The sequence below is a fragment of the Accipiter gentilis genome, chromosome 13 (genome assembly GCF_929443795.1).
Source record: "Accipiter gentilis chromosome 13, bAccGen1.1, whole genome shotgun sequence".
In the NCBI taxonomy this organism is placed as follows: Eukaryota; Metazoa; Chordata; class Aves; order Accipitriformes; family Accipitridae; genus Astur; species Astur gentilis.
Window position 1 is genome coordinate 32,648,008 of NC_064892.1, and position 17,006 is coordinate 32,665,013.

General features: G+C 41.6%; 1 protein-coding gene across 9 annotated transcripts in view; it reads left to right on the top strand.

Moving 5' to 3' along the window:
• The window catches only part of FNDC3A (fibronectin type III domain containing 3A), a 123,440-nt gene that overhangs the window by 82,322 nt on the left and 24,112 nt on the right, over positions 1-17,006 (top strand). For all 9 annotated transcript variants that reach the window (XM_049815938.1, XM_049815942.1, XM_049815944.1 and 6 more), the window contains 7 exons: positions 5,009-5,166; positions 6,367-6,426; positions 9,396-9,534; positions 10,148-10,201; positions 10,829-10,953; positions 15,140-15,314; positions 15,955-16,041. In XM_049815938.1, the coding sequence (XP_049671895.1) occupies positions 5,009-5,166; positions 6,367-6,426; positions 9,396-9,534; positions 10,148-10,201; positions 10,829-10,953; positions 15,140-15,314; positions 15,955-16,041 (798 nt within the window). The remainder of the gene's footprint in view (positions 1-5,008; positions 5,167-6,366; positions 6,427-9,395; positions 9,535-10,147; positions 10,202-10,828; positions 10,954-15,139; positions 15,315-15,954; positions 16,042-17,006) is intronic.

Genomic DNA, 17,006 nt, shown 5'->3' on the forward strand with positions numbered 1-17,006 from the left:
GGTTGGAAATTATTTCCAATATTTAACACTGCCAAAGAGTTAAGTGTTGTACCTCTTGTTCTGTTCTTCTGCCCCTGAGCCCGTTCTCCTAGGCCCTCAGGTATCTGCCTCTTACACTCCTTCCATAAATAGTTCGCTCCCCAGTGCTCCTCAGCAGGGCTTATTAGTTTCGGCTTAGCTTACTGCAACTCCTTGGTTTAATGTGAGTGTACATCACTGACAGGGAACCAGCGGTTTAACCTGACTACCTGGTTTATTGCAGAGCTCTCAGTTTCATCTGGGCACCATCTACTGGGCCCAGTGACTTTGGTGTGGGTTGTAAATTTTCTAGCCCAGCAACAGGCTTACACAAGATGGATATGGATTTCTGTCTCATTGCAAGTGCAGGATGAAAATGACATTTTACAGTTTTAACTTGACATCCACCAGTAACAGAGCAGTGCCTGACTTGGAGCTTTCCTGATAGGTTTTCTATTATTATTTTTTTTAATTTTTTGTCTTTAATTCTGTTAGCTGTTTTTGTTTCATTGAATCTTTTAAATTCTCTTGTAAGTTCTGCTAACTCGTAGCTTATTGGCTACGTATTTCTCCCTTTTCCCCATATGTGTGCATGTGGATGTGTAGAGAATTTATATAGTTTTTATACATTGCAGCTTTTTATGCGCCATTAGGATGTCCTTAATTCCCAGCTTCTGTGAATACTTTTCACTTTGCATTTCTGATCATGTTCAATTCCACTAACTGTTGCTTTTAAGTTTTGGCAAATTGGCCACAGCAAAGCTTCAGCTTTTCATAATATTCTTTAGTCACATACTCTGTTTACACAAAGTAAAACAACCGGAACAACCTACATAGTCACTGATTTTTAGCTTGGTACATAATACTGCTTCATTGTGTTATAGTTACTGTGTTAACAGTTGTCATCTATTATTTTAGAAGTCTTATGGAAGGTTTATGTGAGTTGACCAACAAACGTTGCCCTGAGGGAGTAACTCGGGATGACAATTTTTATTCCAGTCAGAGATTTAAAGAACATTTTGCCCTGTTCTCTGTTGACGCTTGTTGATACATAATGATTTCCACTAATACTCTGGGTTCAATGTTAGTAGTCAAAGTCCCGTGAGTTGTCTGTTACTCTGTAGTCTGTAATGTTGTCTTTGATCTCCCTCCCACTCTTCCTGCTCTGTCTGTACGGAACAGGTGAAACCTCTAATCTTTTAATGTTCCAGTAAGATCTGTGGTGGGCTGACCCTGGCTGGATGCCAGGTGCCCACTAAAGCCGCTCTGTCCCTCCCCTCCTCAGCTGGACAGGGGAGAGAAAATAGGACGAAAGGCTCGTGGGTCGAGGTAAGGACAGGGAGAGATCACTCGGCAATTACTGTCACGGGCAAAACAGACTTGACTTGGGGAGATTAGTTTATTTTATTACTAATCAAATCAGAGTAGGATAATGAGAAATAAAACCAAGTCTTAAAACACCTTCCCCCCAACCCTCCCTTCTTCCTGGGCTCAACTCCACTCCCAAATTCTCCACCTCCTTCCCCCCCAGTGGCACAGGGGGACGGGGAATGGGGGTTGGGGTCAGTTCATCACACGTCTCTGCCGCTCCTTCCTCCTCAGGGGGAGAACTCCTCACTCGTCCCCTGCTCCACTGTGGGGTCCCTCCCACTGGAGACAGTCCTCCACAAACCTCTCCAATGTGAGTCCTCCCCACAGGCTACAGTTCTTCATGAACTGCTCCAGCGTGGGTCCCTCCCACAGGCTGCAGTCCTTCAGAAGCATGCTGCTCCAGCGTGGGACCCCCACGGGGTCACAAGTCCTGCCAGAAAACCTGCTCCAGCGTGGGCCCCTCTCTCCATGGATCCACAGATCCTGCCAGGAGCCTGCTCCAGCCCAGGCTTCCCACGGGGTCACAGCCTCCTTCGGGCGTCCCCCTGCTCTGGCATGGGGTTCTCCGCGGGCTGCAGGTGGAGATGTGCTCCGCTGTGGACCTCCCTGGGCTGCAGGGGGACAGCCTGCCTCACCAGGGTCTTCCCCACGGGCTGCAGGGGAATCTCTGCTCCAGCGCCTGGAGCATCTCCTCCCCTCCTTCTTCACCAACCTGGGGGTCTGTGGGGTTGTTTCTCTTACATGTTCTCACCCCTCCCTCTAGCTGCAGGTTCTGTGCCCTGCAACTTTTTTTTCCTTCTTAAATACCTTATCCCAGAGGCACTACCACTATTGCTGACGGGCTCAGCCTTGGCCAGCAGTGGGTCTGTCTCGGAGCCAGCTGGCATTGGCTCTGTTGGACTTGGGGGAAGCTTCCAGCAGCTTCTCACAGAAGCCGCCCCTGTAGCTCCCCTGCTACCAAAACCTTGCCACACAGACCCAATGGAAGATGTAATGCCACCTTTCACTCGTACCAACTGCATTACTTCTCTGGTGTAAAAGAAGATAGAAAGACTAAAAATGTATGAGGAGAAATGTAATCTGTCAAGGGTATAAGGCAGTTTGGCATTAGCCGAGGGTTAGATAGGGTGTTACGCACTGTTCTGGGCAGAGCGCTAAAGATAATGAAGCAGTAGGAGATAAAGAGAACAGTGAGAACAATCAGGGATTTAGATAAGAGAGGGGAGACACAAATGCTTAACAGTCTTTAAGTACATCAGAAACAACTGTAGAAAGGAAGGGAGGATCTCATGTTCAACTCCGTGGTGACTAGGACTAGGAGAATTAGCTGGTAGTAAGAGAGATCCTGCCTGGATATTAGGAAAAAAATTTCAACTGTTCAGGTAGCTAAACATAGGAATAGATCATTTTACAGTGGACCTACTAGTCCTGGAACATAGTAGGTCCTCCAGGAACCTACTCTTCTTTCTTTCAGTATCCCCTGCTGCCTTCTGCAACCCAGGAGGGAGGGATAAAGGTTGTCCGAGAGGGAGCTTCTACCACCCCAGATGCTTCCCACAACTCCAAAGACTTCCAGAAATGCTAGAATTGTCCTTGAGGTGATTGTAGTTAGTGTTAGTGTAGTTTGTGACCGCATCAAGTTTACAGTGGAATTTCTCTTACCGAACTTTGAATTGTGTTTCCGAGAACTTCAGTGGGTAATCTTAGTAGCGTTTGATCCCTTTCAGGATGTGATACAGAGTCTTGTTAGCATATAAGGGCTTAGTAACATTATTTCTAAGACATTGAGTCTCATCTTGTTTGACTTTTTCCTCCTTTCTGTTTGTCTGTTATCAGTAAGTCACCTCCTCTGCTTTATTCTTGAAGTTGACCCATTCAGGTTTTTAGTTCAGTAGATTATAGCAATTTAAGAGCACCAATTGTGAAGATGGCATTTTGGTTCTGATACTCTGGTAATAGATTTTCAAAGGCAATTGTTCCCAAAATAGATATACATTACAGTCATATTGTAAAACTAGTCATTTTGTATAATGAAATGTGTTTTCAGTTCTCTTATGAAACAATTGGAAATAGTAGGCAGGTGCAACATACAAATCAGAATAGCAGGCGTGCAATATTAATAAACACCCACAAATTTCTAGACTTCCTTCTATAATGGATCCTAAAAATTTGTAATCGCATGCACGCACCTGTGGACTCAACTGCAGAAATATGAGCATCCCCAGCCCCTTGCAGCACCTGCGGGTTTCAAGCAGCACCCACTCTTCTGGGAGCGTGGGTGCCCCTAACTGCATGTCTCCTTTCAGAGATGTGGGTGCTTTAGCTTTGCATGTAACTGTTATTCCCTAAAATCTACTGTTCCCTAGTCTGCTAATCCACAGGCCATCGAGAAAGCTCTCCGCCAGGTCCCATGCACCCACCCGCGCTGTGGATCCCTGCTGCACCCCGAATTGCTGTCATACCAGCTGGGCTGCGCCTGCTCAGGGCATCCATCCAGCCTGGATGGAGGCGGCAGTGGTGGCAGGGCCATTTCTTGCAGTCAGGCCGGGTTTTGATCATTGCCGTGTTGCACTCCAGCATCTTCTATCCCTGTTACGAATTTTCATGCTGCTTTTATGCTTCTGAAGCTGATCACTTCTTCCTTTCAGAAGTCTCTTTGTGGTCTCCCGGTTACCACTTAACCACCTGAGGGTTGCTGCCGCTAGCACGAGGAATCTGCTGGGGCAAACGCTTCTCAGACAGCTGGAGGCGTTGCGTTCACACACACTGTTCATTCTCGTATTTCTCTCATACCAACTGCTGTTATCCAGGCCTTTCTGCAAAGGGTGGGTTGTCCAGGCAAGCACCACCCCAGGAATTCTTTAGGATGTTGCCCATATGTATGTATGTATATGTACACGGACCTTGTGAGCATGCCTTCATCGCAAGTGCCTGGGCTCAAAGTATGTTATATGTTCTAATAGTCTGTTCCCTAAGAGTACTAGATTAGAGCCTCAGGTAGTTGTATTCCTATTAATATTCTGATAAAAAAGCAAAACATGCTGGGGTGGTTAACCAAATAGGTTCTAATCTAATGGGAGAGTCTACTTGTTGCAATCATAATTAAATGCCCAAAGCAAAATTTATGTACCTGTTACAGTAATGCCAGCCATTCTGGAGAAATTCCTGAGCTTCTATACATTTCATAAGAAAACCGAGTCGACAGGATGGTATTAAAAAAAAAAATAAATCATAGTGCCAGTGACAGCAAAGAAAAAATGCCTGAAACGTTGTCATTTAATGAAATGATTGATTTCACAATATATATGCTTGCCATCTCGTCTGCTTCGCAACAGATACGGTTCATTTTTAGGTAGCCCACTAGGTGGCATTCGTTAGTTACAAGTTTCTTTGGTCTCAGCCCTGTGCCCTAGGATTGCAGTTTTCTCATGACATTTCTTGTATTTTTAGCTTGATTTCATCTGTAAAAACTAGCAAGTAGCTATTATATCGGTATAAATACTCTGATATGCTAACGGTATACGATTTTCTTCTCTCTTATTTGGTCCTTTGTGGCAAAGCAGTGTTTATATACGATAGTGTTTAAATGGCAGAGGTCTCAAAACTTGTATTTCTACAGGTATCGGACATTCAGGCAAGAACAGCCCTGCTTATGTGGTCCCCTCCATCAAGTGATACCAGAGAAGACACTGACAAGAATGATGTACCAGAGGTTTATACTTATGAAGTGATGATTTCAAGTACCGGAAAAGATGGAAAGTACAAAACTGTATACGTGTAGGTGTTCATTATTTTTATTTAATTGATGTTGCATTGAATTTTGTGGCTTAAAACCTCATTAAAAATCTGCCTGTTGTCCGGAGAGTTAAATAATTAGCAGGTTTTTGCAACTTCTAATTTACATTGAACTACTTTTTTCAGTAGAATTGGTTCTGTTTTATTACTGAAGTCTCTGCCATCAATTAGAATGTAAAGACCTTGTTCTTAGATGTTGGAGGCATGTTTTAATATCGCTTAGCTGTATTTCAACCAGCTGCACTAGAAACTATAGGTTCTCAAGTAGTGATATATACACAAGTAGCAAGAAATACAAATTGTATTTGTAGTTATTTATTTCAGCTCATGCTTCTGCTCCCAGTAAAGTTATCCCTCCCTTCCCTGAAAGTGCTCTTGGTAAGAGACAGTCTTAGGATATGAAAAAAAGTAAGTAGATTCACACAGAACAGAACTCTAACAGCAGCAAAACGAACAAAACTCTTCAATCATTTCATTCCTAACAACAGTTTCCAAGCAGTTTTTTGCAACTTGGAGAAATAGAACAGTAAAATTTGCCATTAAGGGTGTAGAGCTCTCTAATAATTATAAATCTTTGTATCTAGCTATTTTATCTTAGTCATCTTCCATTGATTTCTTAGGAGCAGTACATGAATCATGAGTTGGATCTCCCTGTCCTAGAAACTAGAGGAAAAGAAAGGAGCTTTGCTAACATAAACTGATGTCAGCAAAAGAAGACTAATAGATGTTACTTAGGTGTCTTTTCTGTTTACTAGGCTCTAACAAGTAGGTATATGCAGTCATGTACAGTTTTAGATAATTGTTTTTGCAAGGCCAAGGCTGAACTGAGCTTCTGTAGGCCCCAGTACTTTGATGTTTTTTGTGTAATAACATATATGTGTACACGTGCAGCTGGTCTTACTAAGAGGAAAATAATTATTCTTTAAGAAACAAATAAACAGAACAACAACAACAAAAAAAACCAAAACAACCAGGCAAAAGAACAGGAATCAAACACAAGAAGCCCCTAAAATTCGAAGATAAATGCATTTACATTTTACTGTATTTAGCAACAGAGACAAACTGTTAGCGTATACATTTCTTAGAATGAGCGTTAGATGAAAGGGTTAGGTGATATGTGTCTTTTTATAAATGTATGGGATTCTGAAACAGTCTCTTAAACCAAATCGTGTCTCTTTCCAGTGGAGAAGAAAATAAAGTTACTGTAAATGATCTCAGGCCAGCAACTGATTACCATGCAAAGTGAGTATCTCCTTTTATAATTGTTAAATTCAGTGGAAATGTTTTAAAAGTTACATTGTATCTGTGTATTTGCATAAGTCTTCAGAGATTGTCTCTACCACTTCTCACCCTCCTTTGAGTCACAAATCAACATTTTTGGCTTAGCTGACCACTCAGTCCATTTTGGAAAACATAAGGGAAGATTGCCGTGCCCCCATCCAACATCCATGCTCTTTCATTCATACCAGCACGGTGACCTATTTCTGTCCTTTTAGCCAGGTTCAGGCGCTGCTTGCTTTCTCTCAAATTTTCCACAAGCAGCAGAGGAAGGTACCTTACACAGGAAGGTGCTTGCTGCTGGCCACCTGAAAGTCACCTTATGCTGCTTTTGCATAAGGTGACTTATGCTCCAGCAGATCAGTGAATCTGACCCTATAAGCGTTACTAAATATGCTTGTAGCTCAATGTAATTCTACCCTTCCAGCAGAATCTGCTGCTTTGCTATGTCATATTGAAGAAACAGCATAGGATTGGAAAGATGTAGGTAGTTGGCGTTCTTGCCTCCTTTTTTAAATACTAGAGAGTCATCTGGAGCTGAACTTGGCAAGGGATACAAAGAATAATGAGAAGGGCTTCCATGGGTATGTCAGCCAGAAAGGGAAGGTCAAAGAAAGCGTACTGCCCCTGATGAGCAAGACTGGCAAACTGGATGAGGGGAAGGCTGAGGTACTCAACAACTTTTTTGCCTCAGTCTTCACTGGTAACTTCTCTTCCCACACCTCTCAAGTGGATGGACCTCAAGATGGGGACTGGGAGAGCAAAGTCCCTCCCACTGTAAGACAAGACCAGGTTTGTGACCACCTGAGGAACCTGAACATATATAAGTCTGTGGGACCTGACGAGATCCATCCCAGAGTCCTGCGGGAATTGGCTGATGTAGCTGCCAAGCCACTCTCCATGATATTTGAAAAGTCATGGCAGTCAGGTGAAGCAACAATACTGAGCAACAACTGAAAACATCAGTGTTATCAACATTCTTCGCATGCTGAACTCAAAACATAGCACTGTACCAGCTACTAGGAAGACAGTTAGCTGACCATGTCCTGGGCTGCATCCCAAGCGGTGTGGGCAGCAGGTCGAGGGAGGGGATTCTGCCCCTCTGCTCCCATCGGCTGAGAGCCCACCTGCGGTCCTGCGTCCAGCTCTGGGGTCCTCAGCACGGGACAGACGTGGACCTGTTGGAGCGGGTCCGGAGGGGGACACAAAAACCATCAGAGGGCTGGAGCAACTCTGCTGTGGAGAAAGGCTGAGAGAGTTGGGGTTGTCCAGCCTGGAGAAGAGAAGGCTCCAGGGAGACCTTACAGCAGCCCCCCAGTACCTAAAGGGGGACTACAGGAAAGCCAGAGAGGGACTTTTTACAAGGGCATGTAGTGATAGGACATGGGGTAATGGCTTTAAACTGAAAGAGGGTAGGTTTAGATTAGATGTAAGGAAGAAGTTCTTCACTGTGAGGGTGCTGAGGCACTGGAACAGGTTGCCCAGGGAAGCCGCGGATGCCCCATCCCTGGCAGTGTTCAGGGCCAGGTTTGAGCAAGCTGATCCAGTGGAAGATGTCCCTGCTCACTGCAGGGGGGGGTTGCACTAGATGACCTTTAAAGGTCCCTTCCACTCCCTTCCTTTAAAGTGTCTGTTCTTATCACAGCCCTCATTTAATTTGGGCCCCCACATGGCCTGCAGCACAGGTTCAGAAGGATGAATGGTAAATTCACTCAAAGCTCTTACATATGCGGGTGTTCCTCTGTGATTTTGTTCCTATTTTTAGTAGTGTTTATGCACTTTACCCAACGATGTTTAGGTTGAAAACGCATGAAGCATAAGGGTCAGAGCCTAGGACTGGTTTTTTCCCTATGTAAGTCCTTTTTTATCAGGCTGCATCCAGATTCTTTCTTGCTTAATTCTGGTCATTGTAGACAATACCTGGGAATAGGTGGCTTAGCCATCTAAGCTCTTCCTAAACAGAATTCTGCCAGTGCAAACACTGCCCAAAATCAGTGAAGACCAGAAATACTAAACTGTGAAGGTAACTGACAAATTACATATTTGTAGCTGTATGCAAGTACAGACAACTTTGTGTGCAATATCAGTCGCTGTTCAAATGTCTCCCTCTCCCTGTTCACAAAATCTACAAAGCCAAATTTCCTGTTAATCGCTGTTCGTGCAACAGGAGCATATAAAGACTTTTGCATCTTCATAAGCAGGCAACCCAGGTCTTACACCAGTGATAAGAGGAAAGGTGGGTTTGGTTTTTGGTTTTTTTCCTTCAAAGGAACAGATGAATCAGAAGAAAGTAATGTGCCTGTTCACCCAAGGAAGAGACAAGGCATAGTTACGCAGCTTGGGGGGCAGGGGGAGGCCAGAAGATAATCCTGTATTTCCTTTTGGAGACAAGCTGTTAGAAAAACAAACCATTTTTCTGTGAGACAGAAGCAAGAATTGACTCTTCTGAAGTACATGGGGGGTTAATTCATAGCCTTCCTAAAGGAAAGGACAGGGTGACCAGACTCAGCAAGGCCTTGAAGGAGTGCAGAGGATACTCTGAAAATACATCAACAGCTTCATTGTGCTTATCTGACGACAGCTCTTGCAGGAGAAGAGTTATTCATAATATCAATTAGGTCTGCAACAGATAATGAGCCTGCAAGATGTTACCATTATTCCCCAACCAAAGCACAGCAAGTAACAGACATATTTCAAATGTAATTGTGAGACTAAAGCTGACTGATGGTAATGATGTACATCCAAAGTAAAGGACTCTTTTCTTTCGCATTACTTCTGTTGACCAAGATGCTTCCAGCAGTTATTTACTTATAACAGTGATATTTTAATAATGAGGTAGCAAGGCAGTAACTTAATTCTGAATACTTAGTTTTCTTTGGAAACTGTACATACAGAATTTGAAGCAAAATGTTATTGGCCCTTTTCCACTTCAGAGTCCAAGTAGAATGCAACTGTGTAAAGGGGAGCCCTTCAGAAGCAGAGAGTTTTACCACAACAAGTTGTGAACCTGATACTCCAAATCTGCCCAGGATAACTAATCGGACCAAAAATTCTCTTACTCTGCAGTGGAAGGTAAGAATTGCTTAACAGCCATGAAGATAAATATTTTAAACTCTTCAGAATTGTTTTGGATTTAACAATAAAATGCCACTTCATTAAAATGGAAAATTTTTGTCAAACATACTAATTTCAGTCGCAGTTCCATGACTGGAAATAGATATACTGGGTTAAATGTGGACTTCAGTAAAAAGAGAAGGATTCTCAGAAAAGGAAGGAGCCTTTGTAGATAAAGTTACTGAGTTCCAGTCCCCTACCGTACTGTGGAACCGATTCCCTTCTCTGTCATTGAACATAGGCTTGTTTGTGCAAAGCAAATGAAGTGGTCTGGAAAGACTGAGATTTGACAGAACTGCAATCTAGCTGCTCAGAAAAATACTGTAGCATTTTATACTGCTGCCAGAATACTTTTTCAAGGTTTAAATTAAAAACCAAAACCATAAGTATGATACAAGCATTCATTGGATGCAGACTGAACTAGGACTGTCTTGGCAGGTGAAATGATCATATAAGGGGAGCATCATTTGCCCTCCACTGATCTTGTCGGGATTTGACCCATACATGCATTTTTTCCTTAAGTGGTCTTGTATCCAGTTAGAGCTCTAATTTTCTTCTTTTCCTGTTGCAGGCATCTTGCGATAATGGTTCTAAAATCCACAGTTACCTTTTAGAATGGGATGAAGTAAGCAAGTTATTCTATTTTATTTTTAATTTTGTCGGGTTTAAAAAAAGCAGTTATATGTGACTCTGCACATCAAGTTGTGTGAATATTATGACTTCTGTCTAAAGGCATGTGACAAGTACATAATTCTGAAGCAATTACGAAAATACGATTATTGCCCAATTTTTTTCTTGGGGAATATAAAATAATAGGTTCTTAATTACATGATTCTGCCACTCTTAATAGTGGCTTTTTCACTTGTAGTCCAATACTTCTTTCAAGAGCTGACACTGAAGGATCATTTTCCTGTAACAGCCTTTCTTTTGTACAAAGGGGGTGGATCTACAGTACCCCCACAAGCATTTTCCAGTCCCTACCTGGACAGCTATCCTGAGATGGTAGAGCTGCAGAAGCTTCATGGCTTTTTTATTCCAACCCTGTAGAACTGGGAAATGGAAAGGAAGGAAAAAAGCCTCTAATTCAATATATGTACAATATAAGTTCCATATTCTACTTCCTCACTGCATGGAAGATTCTTGAGTTAGGTTTCATTTCAAAAAATGAGTTTACTTCATGTTTGTGTGTTACTTTAATTGGTGGATGCATATATAATAGGGTGAATAATGTGATTAACTTATTCCTTTTTAGGGAAAAGGAAATGGAGAGTTTTGCCAGTGTTATTATGGCCAACAGAAGCAGTACAGGATTACTAAACTATCACCAGCAATGGGATACACCTTTAGGCTAGCAGCCAAAAATGACATGGGAATGAGGTAAATACTGCTATTATATACATAAATACGGAATGCATATGCATGTATGTCTGTGCTTATTTAAGAAAAACATAATGGCATTTAAAGAATAAAGTCTTTTATCCAACTGGAATAAAATGAAATATAGAATAATTCAGCTGGAAGAGACCTACAATGATCATCTAGTCCAACTGCACAGTTATTTCACAGTATGTGATTGGATTATTCGATTTGCAGATTACCCGTGTACTATGAATCACTTGACCCTGCTTGAGCAGGGGAGGTTGGACAAGATGACCTCCAGAGATCCCTTCCAACCTCAGCTATTCCGCGATTCCCAGCATAACGTGTTTTGTCCAGGCATGCTATGGCTACGTACTGCAAGCGCTACGTATGTGCATACTTAACCATATAAATGCTACAAATCTCAGCCCCTCTTAGAAGCAGATAATACAGCTACTTCTGCCAGACTTAGCCTCATTTCCTGCACAGCTTGCTCAGACATGTGTACACGATGCCCCTCGAACAGGGAGCACAAGCGCGGCACAGACCACCCGGCTGCTCTCACGTGAAATCAGCTCAGGCTGTGCTGGTTTTTAGCTTCAGCCTTTGTAGACTTACGTTGACCGCTGAAGTTGCTACCTTGGACGTCTTTCCTACCGCTTGTACTTGTGATAGAATTTTTGGCTAAGCACTACGCTGTAGAGACTCACACATTCAGTGCAATTGTGGCTTTTGTGTCTGATGTAATAAGCACTTCTAAAATTCTGGGTATCATGCTAAAAGACAAGCAACTTGGCCAAAGGGCCAGAATTGAATAGTTTAAATGCTACAGTGCTGACCAGAGGGTACCTCGTACCATGCTCTCTGCTGCTCTTGGTTCCAGGGAGGTTTGACAGGGTGCTAGACCTAAGGTTAGTTTCCGAAGCTGGTGTAGCAGTTTTCCAGGGCTTATCAGCCCTTCTTAAATTTAGAGTTGTAATGATGACAGTGTAAAGAGGTATCAGTAACTGCTGGAGCAGGAAGTTAAGTCTGGCAGAACCCCACTGCCACCTGTAGGTGTATCTGCATTGTGCTCTTTGCCATGTCCCATTATTTGGATATGTCCTTTTATCTAGGGTGTCTCTTAGTCTCCTGTTACCCTGGGAAATGGACAGAATATGACATGACCATATCACTGAATTCGTTGGAAGTTCTAGAGCTTATTATGAATCCTTAGGATATGTGGCTCTTACTTTTAATTGCTACTTTTCCGAAGTTAGAGCACCAGACTTTGTTTTGAATTTTTGAATTAAAGACATCTGACTTCAGTAGAGGATATAAGTGACAACGTGGGGGTGGGTGGGGGGAACAAATTAATGGTTTCTCAAGTTATGCTCGCACTACTGGGTGCGTTAGTTCTTGGGAATGCTTCTTGGTCTTCATTCAGGCAAAGTGATAAACCTGGCTAATAGTGAGACTACCAAGGCTCATCATCTCTAGAGCAGACTGCCAGTGTCCACACTACCTAGTAGCACTTGGACCTTGAGGTCCTATGTGGCATAAAAACAAGCTTCTCTAGCCGCAAACCTAAAATTGCTGTTTTGCATTTGTTCTTTTCATTCAGTGTTTGAACTATGATGAGCATTTTGCTGCAGGTCACCAGAGCGGTGTTTTTATAGCATAAAATAGAGGATATGTGTTGTGTGTCCTTCAGCTGGCACAAGGAGTTGCTTGAGAGAACAGCGCCTGCTTGGACGGTGTTGAAGGATGGCGTAAAGAATAGGGAGCTAGACCTGGGCTTGTAGTTCATACTGGGCAGAAAAAATCTTCTGCAGACTATTAAGTATGCGAAAACTACAGCTGGCTCAGGAGATGAGGCGTGTGTTGGGAGGCTTTGGAGAGTACTCAGGGAGCGCGTTGCGTGTAGTGCCTGTTTCTGTGTCTTTCCTTAGGCACCTGCTTTGGGCCACTGTCGGAGGACACTATAGTGGGCTAGAACGACTTTTGGTGTGCTCCGACACAGTCTTTATTATGTTACTGCCTTCTGGATGATGTTTCTGGAATGAATTATTCTCTGAGTTGCTCCTGGACTTTGTCTTGATGAGACTTAGTTGGAACTGTTGAAAAAACTAAAGGCGGGGAGTGAGCTGGAAGTTAAGCAGAGTTCAGTGCCTGGGCTCCCTTCCCGTTCCCCTTTTATGAGTGTAAATGCACCCTCTAGGAATACCTGCAGATATTACAGATTCCTGCAGTGCAAGCTGGTAGAAGACACTGATCAGTTAAGTACCCTTCTTAAACTAATCACGCTGAATAGATTTTTTTAAATCAATATTTCATAGCCTTGTAAAGATGTACTTTATTGTCTTTATGGTATTATTTAATTAAGAAGTCTCTTGAAATAATATTTATTAGGGTAGAGAGCCTAATTACTCCTTATGAAGAATGTTGAGAACCTTGGGCATCTGGAGACAGAATTTTGTCTAAATGATTTTACAGGTATTTTATCTGTGAGTTACTCATTTTTAAATTTAATTCAAACCACACATGTAAGAGTGGCTAAAGGAAACCGGAAAAATAAAATCTGTTGAAAAAATATACATCATTATTGTACTCCTAAGTGAATTGTTTAAGAGTCTTTCAAATGTGGGTATCACTGGAACTCTTTTAGTTGGTTTCGGTGTGTTTTGGAGTGGTTCAATCAAGTAAAGAGATTGAATCTTTTTAAGGGCCGAGGTTTTTTTTACCTTGTATTTGCTTGTGAGGTGACTCCTTCAATATTTTGCTGTGAATAGAGATAGGCTTAGTTTTTGTCTAGCCTCTCTTCATGCTTTCTCTAGCCTACTTAAATAATACTGAAATATTTTTTTAGTAGATATATTGTAGGTATCACATCATCTTCATTTCAGAGATTTTCTTGCTTGTGACTTTTTACAAGACAAAAATTACTATTCCCCTCAAATTGAAGAAGTTTTCTCTTGTGTTGCACTTTTTCACTTCCTGCTTCACAATCTTTTTCACAGGCTGCATGTCCACACAGTCTGTGTGTCTGTGTTGGGTGTTATTGACATAGTTGATAAGGTGTGGTCTGTAAGATTCTTTCAATTCTTTTTTTTTTTTTTTTTTAAGGCCAAAAAGACTTTAGAGCAGACCAAAATTTACAACATGTGTGTTGTTATAATATAAGTTGGGTAAGAGAGAAAGTGAAGTTTGAGGTATCTTTATATTGAGATTTTTCAGGAAAGTCAAGTCCCGACACAGGAGATATTTAACTGGTATTGTTGTTTAAGCCATACAGAGAATTTTGTTTTCAGGGCTTCCTGATGCTTGTTTAGGAAATGCCTAGCTTTTAGTTTAAAATTACATCTTTGATGTTAGTTTCATACAGTTAAAAAAACTAGACTAAGCTCTTAAACCTGTAAGTCCTGTAAGTGTTTCTTCAGATCTGATGTAGAAGCAGCAAATCTCTAAATAAATGCCAGCTGAGAACAGGTGGGTGTTTTTTAGAGTCTAGCTGGATACATGTCAGACCATCTGTGCAAGCATAGTTACTGACTTTTGCATCCCTCTGTTTCACAGTAGGTCTTTTTTATGTAACTTATTTGTATTTTCACTTCAAGGCATATCTAAACGTTATCAGATAAGGTTAACAGTTGTGTTAGGAGATTCAGAGGTGCAAACTCTACTTCATTTGTTCCGCAATAAGACTTTCATATTGTCAGCTCTTAAAGTAACTTAGCATTGAATGAGGCTATTACTCTGTTACTTTCTGAATCACTAGAGAAACTAGTACTTCACAGTATACCTGAAGCAAGTAATTGCTGCCTGGGAAGCAAAAGTTTTTTTGAAGTCTTCCCATATATAATTTTATGTCTTCATGTTTTCACTTAGAATAGGAAGGACGCTGTGGTATTAGTACATTATTGCATATAGAGCTCTACTGTTTTAGAATAATGACTTAATATGAAAAAGCAAAATATTTTGGTTAGCAAAACATTCTAATTACAGCATACAAAGAATTCTTTCAATTATGAACATGTTAACGTTGTTCAGATGTTTTGTTACTGACAGACTTATGGGCAAGTTAAGTTGTTTGCATGTACCAGCTTGCAATTTCCAGCTGTGCACGTGTCCAAGAAACTGTCATAGCTGTGTTTAGTAAGAATTATGTTTTACGAGATATTAATTATTGTGTCTAGTTAGTTTACATACTGTCTGTTTTAAACAGTGGTTTTAGTGAAGAAGTCCTGTATCATACCTCAGGCACTGCCCCAACCACACCAGCAAGTCCTTTGCTGATTAATGCTGGAGTTACTTGGTTATCCCTACAGTGGACAAAACCCTCAGGAACACCATCAGATGAAGGAATCTCGTATATATTAGAGATGGAGGATGAGAACTCAGTAAGTTTAGAATACTTATTCTCAATAAGAAAAGAGACTGTAATATGTGTTTGATACATTATTGTATTAAGTGTAACAACGATTACTTTTGCTAGAATATTCTACAAGGAACTCTATTTTCTGAAATGAAGCTAATGTCTTGTCATTGCTGTGACTAAGCCACATAGCTTTCTCCTTTTCATTGTGACAGTAATTGTTATTAATGTTATTAAGCCCCAATCCTGCAGAGACTTTTAAATTACTTTTAACTTTGTGAATTTGTGTGTGAAAGTTAAGTCTTATAAGAGCTGGATCAAAGTAATTGCATCATGAAGTGTGGTCCCTCTAGATGTCATTTCAGCCGCACCACCTTTGTTTTAAAATGAGTCCTGTTCTACCCTTTGAGTTTGTTAACTATAGTTTCTGTTGACGCTGTATATGTTTTTCTTTACTTTTCTTTTCTCTTCTGATTGGAGAATGGTAAATTAATTTCCCTCCTCTCCAAAAAACCCTCTTGTGTTTACACAATGAAGGTGCACTTACTACTTTGTCAGAGGAGCATAATAATTACAGTCTGAAAAAGTGATTTATTTGTATGAAGTATGCTACATGGTCTGGTCTGCAAATACAATGTTTCAAGTAATCCTGTTTAATTCTGCAGGGATATGGTTTCAAGCCAAAATATGATGGTGACGATCTTACCTACACAGTGAAGAATTTGAGGCGTAGTACAAAATATAAATTTAGGGTAAGATTTTTTTTCATGTATTTGGGGTTATTTTTGCACCAGAGTAGCTTGAGATTGACTCAGAAGTGGAGAGGGCCTTTTTTAAGGAAAACCAAATTTGATGCCAGTTTCTTAAAATTTCCTTAAAACTATCAGCTGAACACCTCCTTCATTAATAGTCTCTGCAGAAGGAATAAGAACCTCTGCAAGGGCATAACACAGTTGCAGGTATCTTGAAATTCCATTTCATGAGTCAATGTTCTTAACAGTTGGGTTCTTTTATTCTGTGTTGCATATACACGGGTAATATTACTCAGTGTAGCTATGGGGTTCTGTGATAGACTCTAAACACATCTGAAAGTGTTGGGGTAAGGAGCAACTGTGATCAAAAACATTTCTCAGTGCTAGCATAGGACTGAGCCCAAATATTACCATGGTGCTGAGCCCATTCTAATAAGTCCTGAGGGCTGAACTTGTTAGCTCAGGATGAAGTCTGGCTTAACAATGAGCTTTTGGGCATGGTTAAAAGCAAAAAGAAGCATACCAGCTGTAGAAGGGCAGCCAAATAGCCATCGAGGACTACAGGAACCTTGGTGGGACATGCAGAGATGCAGTGAGGAAGGCTGAGGATCAGCTAGAACTGAAATTGGCCAAAGATGTCAAGAACAACAAGAAAGGGTTCCTCAGATACGTGAGCAGTAAGCAGAAGCACAGGGAAGACGTACATAAGCCAGTTGCCAAACAAGGCAGAGAAGCAAGTTACTAATAATGCCAATAAGGCAGAGATTCTCGGTACCTTCTTTGCCTCTGTCTGCTGGCACAGCTGGACCCCAGATCACAGGATCAAGTAGCTATGGCAAGGCACATGTTGACCCACCAGTGGTGGAGGAAGGGCTGGGCTGTGGCCTCTTGCAAGGGCTCAACCCAGCTCAGTCTGTGGGCCAGGACAAAATCCACTCCATGATGTTAAGAGAAGTGGCTGATGT